Raw genomic sequence first — 12,711 nt, 5'->3', positions numbered from 1 at the left:
CGTGAATGTGATATTAGTATGTATGTGTCTGTATGTCTGCCTGTTACTGAGTGGCAAACATAAGGTCCTATGACACCTTAAGGTCCTTATGGCTTCCATCCCGCTATACTCCAGAGATGAACTTCTGTCTTCACTGAAAATATTGAGGACTGCTAAGTGACAATTTTATTCATATGGGGTCAAGACACCCCAAATAGCTGAACAACCTTGAGAAAGAAGGACAACGTAAGAGGATTCACCCTTCCCAGTTTCAGACCTTATTCCAAAGCTACAACAATCACAACATGCGGTGCTGGGATAGGGATAAACATACAAATTAATGGAAGAGAATCGAGAGTCCAGAAATAACTGCTAAACATTGACAAGCAATGGATTTGCAACAAGGATGCCGAAAATCATGGAAGAAAAACGGGCTTTTCAGCAAATGCTGTTGGGACAACTAGATATCCACATGCAAAAAGAATGAAGTTGAACCCTTATACCATATTGTAAGAATTAACTGAAAATCAATCAGATCTAAATGTAAAGCTGAAACTGTAAAACTCTTAGAAGGAAACATAGGTGTCCATCCACACCACCTAGGATTAGGCATCAGTTTCTTTAAGACAACACCAAAATCACCAGCAGCAAAAGAAAAATTGATAACTTGAATTTGCTCAAAATTAAAAACTTGTGCCTCGAAGGACACAATCAGCGAAGTGAAAGACAGCCCACTGAATGCGTGAAGGGAAATCCTATATCCTATATAATCCTAAATACCCAGAATATGTAAAGAACTCAATGACAGAGGTACAAACAACCCAATTAAAAAATGGCCAAAGGATCTGAGTAGACATTTCTCCAAAAAAAATATACCAATAGTCAATAAGCACATGAAAAGATCCTCAATATCATTAGGGAAATGCAAATCGTAGCACAATGGGACACCTCTTCACCTCCCTAGGATGGCTCTAATTTAAAAAGAGAAGGGAAGAATGAGAGAGAGAAAGAAAGACAAGACAAGAAAAGAGAAAAGAAAAGGAAAGTAGGAAGGACATAACCAAGTGTTGGCGAGGATGTGGATAAATTGGAACCGATTTATACATGGCTCCTGGGAATGAAAATTGTAACAGCTGCTGTGGAAAATAGCTAAAAAGAGTCACTATATTCACCAACAATTCTCCTCTTAGGTATTTACTCAAGAGAATGGAAAAACATACATCCACACAAAAACTAGTATATGAATGTTAGTAGCACAGTTATTCCTAATAGCCAGCACGTAGAAACAGTTCAAATGTCCATGAACTAAAAAGTGGACCAAAATGTGTAGCAAGCCATACAATGAAATCGTTAAACCATAAAAAGGAGTGAAGTAGTGATACGTACTACAACACAAACTTCCAAAATCTTATGCTAAATGAAAGAAACCAGTCACAAAGACCAAGTATTGAATAATTGATTCCCTTTGTATGAAAGGTCCAGAATAGGAAAATCTAGAGAGATTATAGAGAGAAATATAGGGAGAGAAAGTATATCAGTGGTTGCTTAAGTTTGGGGGGCATGGAGGTCTGGGGGTAAAAACTAAGGGTTGTAGTGTTTCTTTTTGACTTGATGAAAATGTCCTAAAATTGTATTAATAAATGCACAACTCTGTGATTATACTAAAAGCCATTGAATTGTATGCTTCAAGTAGATGAATTATGTGTCGTGTGAACTATATTCCAATAAAGCTGTTTAAAAAGGATTATCAAGAGTGAATTCCAAATGATGACATTTGCTTTTTTTTCTCCCCCCATCCTTGGTCACTTGGCTGGACTCTGGTTATAGTAGATGAGGAATTCCTTATAAAAACCCTTGCATAGCAGAAAGAAAAATTATTAATTTCCTAGTTGTCAGTCCCTTGAGGGACCAAATGTCTTTCTTTAGGAATGAGCCTTCCTGATTTACCCTGGGATAATTTGGTACTCAGGAGAAAACAAAACAGGTAGCTGCTCTTTGTTGAGAATTTGAGGGCAGGAAGAACTGAGGGGAGAGCTGTTTCTGCAGAAAGGTGGGGGGCTACAATCCCCTCAGGCAGATGGGACAGAGAGACTCAAGAAAAGAGAAGCTTGGGATGCATTGGGTGGCTCAGTGGGTTAAGCGTCTCCCTTCGGCTCAGGTCGTGAACTCAAGGTCCTGGGATTGAGCCCCGCATCAGGCTCTCTGCTCAGTAGGGAGCCTGCTTCTCCCCATCTCTCTCTGCCTGCCTTTCTGCCTGCTTGTGATCTGTGTGTGTGTGTGTGTGTGTGTGTGTGTGTGTGTGTCAAATAAATAATCTTTTTAAAAAGAGAAAGAGAAAAAGAGAAGCTTGATATTTAGCTTTAAATTGTCTGTCGAATAGTACTGTGATGCAATCATACTCCCTTCCTATTACCCCTGAACCAAGCAGCAAAACTCTCCTGTCTTTTCTGGGTGGAAATGAGGGGTCTGCGTTTAAGAAGTAGGCATTTGGCCCTTCGTGTGAGTTGCCGCTGGGCTGGAGACAAGGCAACAGCTGCTGTGCACCAAGTGGAGAACAATAATTGAGCGGAGGTCAAGCTGGCAGTCCTTTTAATCCTCCGAGTTCACAGTGATCCTCCCTACAGAATGTGGCCGGGTGTTCGAATAAATCAGATCTGAATGTTAAAGGATGCTAGATTAGAGATGCAAAGAAGGCTAGTCTGAATATGATATTGATATTTGGCTTTAAACAAACACTGTGGGGCTGGGGACGTCCAGAGGTGACAGGACTTGGAAGCTGGGGGGAGCCGAGAGCATGGAACCAAGGGGAGAGGTAAGTAGAGTCACCTCGACAGGAAGGTAGTGTTGAGCAACGGGGATGCCAATAGCAACAGGTGTTTATTACAGGGGAGAAGCACAGTTTTATGGAGGCCTCTGCCGGCTGACTCTGGAACCAAGCCTGTGATAACTGCCTCTGACACCAGAAGATTGTGCAGGGAAGACAGGAGCAAGAGTTCTCCCAGGAAGCGCTTCAGGCGGCGCGGCCTGCCGTGGCCCTTGGAGATGCTTCAAGAGCCTCTGCTTTGTCAACGGAAGTAAATCCCCACTCACTGGATGTGCAGAAGAAGATCCAGTCGTAGGGTTCCCTTCCGGGATGAGGCAGGTGGCTTCATAACTCTGCAAAGTAGAGAAGCAGTGGGAGCTGAGACTTTTTCTAAGTAGAAAGAGGCCTAAGTGGAAAGGCAGAGCTCAGACTGGCTGAGCGCCCTGGTCCTGGTTCATTGGAAGGAATGGTCAAACCGATGGGGGTGGGGGTGGGGGGATGGGCTGGAAACAGGGGTCAGAAGACATCTGCCTAGAACCTGGTTTTCTGTTTTGTAACACGCGGGAGGGGTGCCTCCCAGAGGTAGAGGGACCTGCCGTGGGAGATCATGAGGACAGAGACCTCAGAGGCAGGAAGAAGGAGGGACATCAGTGCCTTCTCACCTGCTTCTCGGAACGGCTCTTTGGCTTCCACTGGCCGGAAGCTATCAGTCGGTTCCTCGTGTTTTTTGGTGCTCTCTGCAGTTGGGCAGTAGTTAGAAGGAGGAGACTGGTGCTTCCAGGTCCTCCAGCATCTCCCCAGGCCCAGGAGCACAAGCTCCAGAAGAGTGAACAAGAGACAGAGCCCGCTAACCCCAAACATGGTCCTTAGGAAGATGGTCTTCTCAAAGGGGCGGGACAGGTAACAGGTTGTACTACCCAGGCAAGGCTCCCGACGGCAGGCAAAGGAGCTGGGCACCTTGAACCCATACAGATGGTACTGCACTCCCAAGGCTGCCCCCTCCAGGACCAGCCGCACCCCCAGCTGTGCCACATAGGCCCAGAGCAGCCTGGGGCTTCCCGCCCTGGAGGCATCTCTGCTCTTCTCCCCTTGGTGGATCAGCGTCTCCTCCTTCGCCTTTCCTGATTCTTCCCAATGCCAGATCAGATGATACAGAGTAAAACCCACGTAAAGGGCACTGGGCACAGCCACCAAGATGACCTGGAAGGCCCAGAAGCGCAGCGGGGAGAAGGGGTGGGAGGCATCGTAGCAGGCGACCTTACAGCCTGCCTGCTGAGTGTGACACAGGAATTCGCTCTGCTCATCGTCGCCGTAGATCCCGGTCCCGCTGGCAGCCAGCAGCACAAGGCGGGATCCCAGGAGCACGGGGAGCAGGAGGCGCCCCACAGCGGTGGCATGCCGGCTCTCTTCAGCCAGCAGCTGCCTCAGGAACCTGCCGCACATCCTGTTAGGGAGAGAGGATGATAACGAGGGTGGGCGTGTTGCTCCGGGTCCTTCAGGAGGAGGGCAAGGCCACCTCTTCACTGTGAATCCAAGGATGGGTAAAGCAAGCCTTCCTGCTCCTCTCCAAGGACCTGGGTGATTTATTACCAAGACTGATAGCTCCTTGTTCTAGGTAACGGAGTCATCCGGGGCAGGGGGCTTGCTGTGGATCAACTGAACAGAATGTCAAGGCCCTCCTGAATCTGGTGTTCTTCAGACCCAACCAGCTTTGGAAAAGGAGAATGTTTTAAGGAAAACCCAGCAGGATCTACTCAGTGAATGTAATGAGGCATGAGGCCAGAGCCAGAGCTGACTGGATAAAAACTTGAAATTCTGCCTGCTTTGTACATTGTTCCTTGGGCTCATCACTCCCACGTGGCGGAAGGGGACCCTGGTCAGGAAGAGACTTCAGGAATCCCTCACTCCTTGGGACAGAAGAGCATCCCGGCTGCAAGCCCATGCTTGTCACCACATGGAGCCCTCCTCCGTGTCCAGCCGCTGTTTTCCCACCATCCCTGTTCCACCCAAACTCTTACACACTGATCCCATCAGTCACAGAAGACTCTGCGAACCTTTTACTCCACACGGAAAATAGAGATTGACGGGGAACCAAGGAGCCCCCCTCTTGGGCCTCTGCCTTCCGTAGCATCATCGTAGAGAGAGAAGCAGCCCTGCACTTGCCCAAGGCCATGCTCCCTCCCAGACCGGCATCTGTAGGCCCTTCCGGCTGCAACAAGGACTTACCTGCCCTTGTTTCCTCTCTGCACTTGCTTAGGCATCTGTCTCCCTTTTGACTGAATTTCTAACGTTTGGACACAGGAGCAAATGAGACATGCCTAATTTTTGCATCGTATCAGCTTCCCGATTAAAACACCCGGAAAGACGTGCAAGGCCATTGAAATGGGCCTCGTGTTATAAATGGCAGTTGACCCTTGAACAGCATGGGGGTTGGGACACTGACCCCTCTACAGTTAAAAATCCTCCTATAACCTTTGGCTCCTCCCCCAAACTTAACTACTTAAGCCTTCTGTTGAGCAAAAGCCTTACCAACAACATAAATAGTCAATTCACGCACATTTTGTATGTTATGGGTACTATATGCTGCATTCTTACAGGAGAAGTTGGCTACAGAGAAGAAAATGTTACTGAGAAAATCTTAAGGAAGAGAAAATACATTCACAGTAGCATATGTATATTGGAAAAAAACCCATGTGGAGACGTGAGGTAGGGACAGGGGCAGCTGCAGCAACCGGCCTCGCTCCAGGACAATGATGTGCCACAGCATGGGGGCCTCCACCCAACAGTGGCAGTTGCCAGGTGGCCCCTCAGGCAGGGACGGCCACCCCATCTGCCTGGAGGTGTGCCACTAGCCTCTGGCCATCAACAGCTACAGCCACCCATGAATGTGCCCACCTCCAGGAGCTGCCTTGAGGAGGGGTCCATGCCTGGCAGGTAGGAACCCAGGGCCCATGCCTTCCCTGGCAAGTCTGAGCCCCATATTGGGCTGGAGATTACTTTTAAAAAAATCCACATACAAGTGGCCCAGCAGGGTTCACATCCATGTTGTCCAAGGGTCACCTGTATAGATAAGGGCAAGCTGTTGTGCTGACGCTTAGGCAGAATGGTCACTTCTGTGCAGTAGAAAGGGTTGGATTGAGATGCTTCCAAGGGGACCATTAAAAAGGGCTTAATTGACCAGAGAGCTATGCCACCATCCACCAACCATGAGAAACCGTATTTGGAGCCACTACCAGTCGGAGTTCGAGCCTCTTCTACCTGCTTCCCAGTCCTAGGTTTCTACCTCCATCATAGACTATGAAAAATCAGAAGTATATCAAACCACTGAAGATTCTTCTCCAGAAAATTGGGTTAAAATTTTTTAGAAGAAATCTATTTCAGTCCTTAGAAAGAGGCAAAGTCGGCCTCATGATTAAAGATGGCAGATTGAAGATAGAGATTTATTCCCTCTCATGCCTGAGACCCCTTGAAAACAAGAATGGATGGATCTTTAAGTGTTTAAACTCACTACAAACAAGAGAGGTATCACCAGTAGCACAACGACAATCCACTTTGAAAGTAAATCAGACTGTGGTTTTGGCCAGCACACCAGGTTATTCTTCTGGAATTCAGAGAAAGAAAAGGAATCGTTAAAAATAAGAAAAGGCAAATAGATACGGGAAATCTGTGTCCTAATTTGAAAATCAAGACCACAATAAAGCAAAGTCACTAGCTTATTTATTGGATGAGAAAACACTTGGTGACGTGCCTGGGAAAGAGAGCAGTTGCTTCATAAATGTTTAGGTTGGGTTTGGAGAGATCCTGAGTTCCACAGAGGACCAGAAGGAAGGCCGGCTTCCAATGCTGGCCCTGGGTCTCACCCTCGACACCAGTGATCTCTTGGGCCTAAGCATTTTGTTCGGATGCGTAGTGAGACATTTGGCAGCGTTCCTGGCCTCGGTCCACTAGATGCCAGCAGCACGCTTCTCCCCTCCAACCCCCAGATGTCTCCAGACACTTCTGAATGTCCCCTGGGGGCCGATTCACCCCTGGCTGAGAACCACAGCCTTAGGAGGACACTGGCCCATCACTGCTCCAGTTCTGTAAGGCAAGACCTCCATACTGGCACATCTCAGAGGGCTTGCATTTGGGGGGACGTGATGATCAGCCCGTTTGCGGGCTGCTTGCACATCCTCTTTCCACAAGCCCTGTCTGTGAGGAAGCCTGCAGCCCCTCCCTGCCTCATTCTTCTGCAAGGTCCTTGGACTTAGGGGAGGCAGCCCCGGCTGCTGGGGGCTCCTGCCCTGGTTCTCCTGGAGCTTTGCCAGACTAAAGACTAATATGGTAAATTCTCAAATCTGGGTCTCAGCCTCACTTCATTTCAAAGGGCAGACCCAGCACGCTCTAAATGCATTTCCAGTATTCCCAGGAAACCTGGGATCTAACACAGAGCAGGCTTGGCATAGTCCGATGCTGGGAGATAGAGTAATTCTTTTTTTTTTTTTTTATTTGAGAGAGAGAGAGAGAGAGAGAGCACAAGCGGGGGGGGGGGGGCAGAAGGACAGAGGGAGAGGGAGAAGCAGATGAGCAGGGAGCCCCATGTGGAGCTTGATCCCAGGACCCCAGGATCATGACCTGAGCCAAATGCAGATGCTCAACTGACTGAGCCACCCAGGCGACCCGGATTTTGAGTCATTCTTGGAGGCCCTATCTCTGGCTCTTCCCTCCCTCCTGTGCCCACCCCAGATCCATAGCCAGACACTTAACATCTTCTGGGATCAGTTGAACTGGGGTCTCCAGAGCTCACCAGAGAGCTTGGAGATTTGGGAGGGAGAAAGGAAAAAGCAGGACTAAAGGACTTGGTTTGAAGCTGCCATTTCTAATTCTGAGCCCCCTTCTGATCCTCTTCCCTGTGACTGTCACCACCAAAACACCACAAATTCTGGGACCTCCTGGAAGGTTCACACAAAATCGTGCTCCATCTCCTAAAGTCTTCAGACCAAAGGGTTTTTCCTTAAAAATCCAGGGCCTAAACACAGGCCTGCCTCCTCCCTCATCCCCTGCTTTCTCGGGAGCCCATGGTCCCCCTTATCTGTTCCAGCCATCCCAGCCCTCTGGCTTCATTCTCTGAGACCCGCACTGGCCTCCCACAAACACATCTGCAGCTTAGCCCACGGGGCCAGAGCCTCCAAGCTAGCGCCGGACCAGGCAAGCTGAGGGCTCAGCCTTCTTTTCAAGGTTCCGCTCAAGCGACACCACTCTGTTTCTAGGAGTGGAGAAATAGTTTGAAAATAAATCTTTAAGGGCGCCTGGGTGGCTTAGTGGGTTAAAACCCCTGCCTTCAGCTCAGGTCATGATCCCAGGGTCCTGGGATCGAGCCCCGAATCAGGCTCTCTGCTCAGCAGGAAACCTGCTTCCCTTCCTCTCTCTCTGTCTGCCTCTCTGCCTACTTGTGATCGCTGTCTGTCAAATAAATAAAATAAAATAAATCTTTAAAAATAAATAAATCTTTAGAGAAGGAGTTGGAAGGATCTGAATCCTGTCGAGATTTTAGCTGATGAAGCAAGATTTGGCAGAGGGTGGAAAGCCCAGAGTATGAGAGGATTTTCAAATACGTAAATAGATTTTCTTTTTAAAATTCCATCATGATTAGGGCGCCTGGGTGGCTCAGTGGGTTAAAGCCTCTGCCTTCAGCTTGGGTCATGATTCCAGGGTCCTAGGATCAAGCCCCGCATCGGGCTCTCTGCTCAGCAGGGAGCCTGCTTCCCTTCCTCTCTCTCTGCCTGCCTCTCTGCCTACTTGTGATCTCTGTCTGTCAAATAAATAAGGAAAATCTTTTTTTTAAAAATAAATCAATAAATTCTGTCATGATTTTGCTAAGAATTTTTCTAAGCATCTCTTTTCTTTGGGAGAAGAACTTCAGGATTCCAGTGGTGTCAGAAGCCCTCGCAGCCAAATAAGGCATGAGGCAGTGATGTGCCCCACGCCCCCAGGACAGCGCTGGACCCGGCTCACTGCTCCCATGGTACCTCATCTGGCCTGGAAAACATTCCAGATTTTTTACTCAAAATGTGATCCCCGGATGCACTGGCATTACCAGGAATGCAGGTTCTCAGGCTGCATTCCAGGCTTAGCAAATCAAATCTGAATTGTAGTAATACCCCACCCCACCGCCGCCGGTCCCTGGCAGTTGCATTTGAGTTAGAGACACCCAGTGTAGCACCCAGGCAACGCCCACCCCTGCTCCCCGCAGAGCCCTGCGCCAGCCCAGCTGCTCTCTGCCCAGCACTCACCTGGCAGCACCAGCAAGAGCACCAACAGCAGGGGAATGAGGCAGGCAGAGTCCTCAGGCTGGTGCCAGCAGGGTCCCAGCTCTCCCCCAGGCCCTGCCTCCCGCCGCCACCCACATCTTCCCCCTCCCCTCTTCATTCCTGGCAGCCTTAGTGGAGGGTATGAGAATGGCAGCTGGAGGAGCAGGCAGCCCTGCTGTTGAAAAGGGGCTCTGGAAAATAACCCTCTTGTTGGGGGTGAGGCTACCTCTTCCAGGTACACTGAAATAGGGGTTTTGGAAATCATCTGGAAGGAGAGCAATGGCCTCAGCATGGAGGGGAAGGGGCAGTGCTCACAGGCAACATCAGATAGAATTTCTAGAAGTTTAAATCTCTACGAAGCCCCCCACTCTCCTGGGCAAAGTATCCAAAGCATAAGTTTACCCACAAAAGAATGTGCATGTGTGTGTGTGTGTGTGCGCGCGTGCGCACGCACACTTGGCTGGGAGAAATAGCCCAGGCTTTCCCTCAGCATGGTGGGCGTCTGCTCCATGTCCCTCAGCAGTTTAGGGAGCCCAGCCCTCTCCACCAGTCCCAGAGAGAACTGTGACACCTGCCTGCACCCATTCCTGTCCCCATTGCTGGAGCCAGGAGCCCCTCTGGAGGAAGGAATGGGCAAGACTAGGTCAGCAGCAGGCAATGGGTAAGAGAACAACCCTTGACCAGAGCCAACCCTACTCTCTTCAAGGAGAGCTGGAGGACCCCTCAGTTCCAGATGCTGCCCCTGTGGGCCTTTGGGGCATCGTCCCCTATCTTCTAGCATTTAACATTGTTACAGAGAAGTTTAAGTCCAGCTTGATAGTCTTCACATTTTAAGTGATTCCATCTCCTTGACAGTTTGCCGAATGGATTTTTTTTTTTTAACCCTTGGAGCCTTTTCACTCCTCCAAGGGATTCCATTAAGCAAGACATAATATAAGTTGGCATCTTTATGTTCACATCTGGTCCACAGGATATTTGCATGCATCCTTAGGGCCAAAAAACTCTGAGCATACAGTTCCAATGCAGCCACATCTCCTCCCCCTTCATCTGCTGGAGAGCCTGTCTCTCGCCTTTTTCACTTTTCAGGCAGGAGTCGATGACCATGTCCTAGTCCCCCTCTCTAGGCTTAAGATGAAGGAAGTGGCACCTTCACCCCTTGCCCTTGAGGAGAACTAACGGCATATCTCTTTCCAAAGATAATCCTCTCTCTAACTTTCAACATCTCCGCCATGTTATACAACTCAGATGTGGGCACAGAGCTTGAGAATGACATAATCATTATGTCATTATGTATTCATTTATTTGGGGCTTCTTTTTTCCCCTTGAAATATTTCCTCTCAGATTAGCAAATCACTTCAGAATATCATACATGTTGTATTTTCTAAAACATTATATCTCGAAGCCCCAAGTTTTCCAACTTAAGCCCTGTTACACTAACAGTTATTCAGTACTTAGTAAGTAAATGGCGAATTTTCTAAGTGCTAGATGGCTACTAATTCACTTATCCCCCATGACAACCTTATGATGTAAGTCTGTTATCCTCTTTTACAGAGGAGAGAGGTGATGTAACTTATTCAAGGTTGACCAGCTAGTGAGTTGGAGAAGTTGGGATTTGAATAGGCAGTGTGGTTACAGATGGCAAACCCTTAAACACTACAGTATGACTAGCTTCCCCATTATTCAAATCAGCACCTTTGAAAGGGCTTCTGACTGTAAACCCATTGTAATTTCGTACCCTCAAGAAAATTAAAATCTTCTCCTTATATGTTCTACACCTCACTGACTAACTTGACCATTCATCCTGGATCCCAACCAAAAACTTGGGCATCATCACCGACAACCTCTCCCTCATAGACCAACATCTTCTCAACTAATATTCATTGGGTGTATGTGTGTATGTATCAAATTCTGTTCATTCATTCATCCACCGATGGAATCTGGATTGCTTTCAAACCTTCTTAGTGATTGTGAATAGGGTTGCTGTGAACACAGGTGTGCCAAATTTTCCTTCTTCTAGAAACACAACCTTCTATAGTTTTTCTACTGGGGAACTGTCGAAGGTAAACTCTTTTCATCCTCTTTGGTCTTAAAGTGCTTTCATTTTATCCTCAATCTTGAATTATTATGTAGTTGGCTAGAGAATTCTTGATTGATGGTTATTTTCTTTCAGAACTTTAAAGGTATTATTTAACTGCCTTCTCCTACCTAGTGGGTTTATGTCTTTTCTGTAAAATGCCTATAGTAGACCACATAATGCCCCCCAAGATACCCACATCATAATCCCCAGAACCTGTGAATGTTGCCTTATATCGGAAATGGGACTCTGCAGATGTGATTAAGTTAAGGATCCTGAAATGGGGGCACTCAAGGATTGTCTGAGTGGGCCTGATGACATCACAGGATTCCTTATAAAAAGGAGGCAGAAGGGGGCACCTGGGTGGCTCAGAGGGTTAAAGCCTCTGCCTTCAGCTCAGGTCATGATCCCAGGGTCCTGGGATAGAGCCCCACATCAGGCTCTCTGCTCAGCTGAGTCTGCTTCCCCCTCTCTCTCTCTCTGCCTGCCTCTCTGCCTACTTGTGATCTTTGTCAAATGAGTAAATAAAATCTTTAAAAAGAAAGAAAGAAAGAAAGAAAGAAAGAAAGAAAGAAAGAAATCCAGCCAAAACCTTGATTTTAGACTTCTGCCCTCCAGAACTGTAAGAGAATATATTTGTATTGTCGTAAGCCACTAAGTCTGTGGCAATTTGTTACAGCAGTGATCAGAAACCAGTGATCTGCCTTTTGCCCTAATTTTTATTGGGTTGCTTTTCTTCTTCTTAAGGATTTGTAGGAGGTCTTCTATTTTGTATGTGTTATTTTTGGGTCAGTTATATATTTTGTTATATATATTGATCTAGACACAGTTATATATTTTGCAAATTCAGTTATATATTTTGCAAATATCTTTTCCCAGTTAGTGATTTGGTTTTTCACTCTTATCATGGAGGTTTTCCGTACAGCCCTTTAATTTTGTTACTCTATGGTCTAACATGTGCTCGGTTTTCTTAAATACTCCATATTTATGCTGGAAAATAATGCTTTCCTTTCATTACTGAGTATAGTGTCCTCTATAAGATCACTAGATTAGTCTTATATTTTGCTCTATGTCAGTACTATCCAATATGGTAACCACAAGCTACATGGGGCTATTGAGCATCTGAGAGGTAGCTGGGACAATTAAAGAAATCAATTTTTAAATTCATCTAAGTATAATTAATTTTTATTTAAACTTAAAAACTGAAACCCCATAAACTATTTTTCTGTTCAATACAACTTTGGGTTTTGTTTTGTTTTTTAAGATTTACTTATTTATTTGAGAGAGTGGGAGAGAGCAGGGTAAGGGGCAGAGGGAGAGAGAAATCTTAAGCAGACTGCCCACTGAGCAGAGCCTGCTGAGGGGCTCAGTCTCATGACCCCAAAGGCATGACCCAAGCCACAGTCAAGACTCAGACATCTAACTGACTGAGCCACCCAGGCATCGGGACAACTTTGTTGTTTCAGCAGGACAACAATTACCTTCAACCATGCATTGCATAAGATATTATTGTTACATTGTAAAGCCAGTATCAAGCCCAAGCATGTGCATTGTTCCTGGTAATT

The 12,711-nt window shown here is 47.0% G+C and overlaps 1 protein-coding gene and 1 long non-coding RNA gene across 3 annotated transcripts; one reads left to right on the top strand and one right to left on the bottom strand.

The window, feature by feature from the left end:
- Window positions 1-1,008: 1,008 nt before the first annotated feature.
- Window positions 1,009-12,509, top strand: LOC116876462. Its single transcript, XR_004384391.1, has 3 exons — window positions 1,009-1,105; window positions 2,513-2,517; window positions 12,500-12,509. It is a non-coding gene; the product is annotated as an uncharacterized LOC116876462 (long non-coding RNA).
- On the bottom strand, window positions 3,015-9,133 carry GJC3 (gap junction protein gamma 3). Of its 2 annotated transcripts, XM_032872629.1 has the most exons (3): window positions 9,055-9,133; window positions 3,445-4,226; window positions 3,015-3,135 (listed from the first exon to the last, which is right to left on the bottom strand). In XM_032872629.1, exons 2-3 carry the CDS (start codon window positions 4,223-4,225, stop codon window positions 3,128-3,130), a joined length of 789 nt encoding a protein of 262 aa, XP_032728520.1. In that variant the 5' UTR covers window position 4,226; window positions 9,055-9,133; the 3' UTR covers window positions 3,015-3,127. The 2 variants fall into 2 exon arrangements, with proteins under 2 accessions (XP_032728520.1, XP_032728519.1); XM_032872628.1 differs by lacking the exon at window positions 3,015-3,135 and having other exon boundaries at window positions 3,314-4,226.
- Window positions 12,510-12,711: the final 202 nt, after the last annotated feature.

Source organism: Lontra canadensis, unplaced genomic scaffold (assembly GCF_010015895.1).
Source record: "Lontra canadensis isolate GAN:19392208 unplaced genomic scaffold, GSC_riverotter_1.0 scaffold45, whole genome shotgun sequence".
Lineage (NCBI taxonomy): Eukaryota > Metazoa > Chordata > Mammalia > Carnivora > Mustelidae > Lontra > Lontra canadensis.
This window is presented reverse-complemented; position numbering and strand designations above follow the sequence as displayed.

Bases quoted from the DNA above. Each gene is read 5' to 3' on its own strand.
- GJC3 (XM_032872628.1), bottom strand. From the start codon at position 4,225: ATGTGCGGCAGGTTCCTGAGGCAGCTGCTGGCTGAAGAGAGCCGGCAT.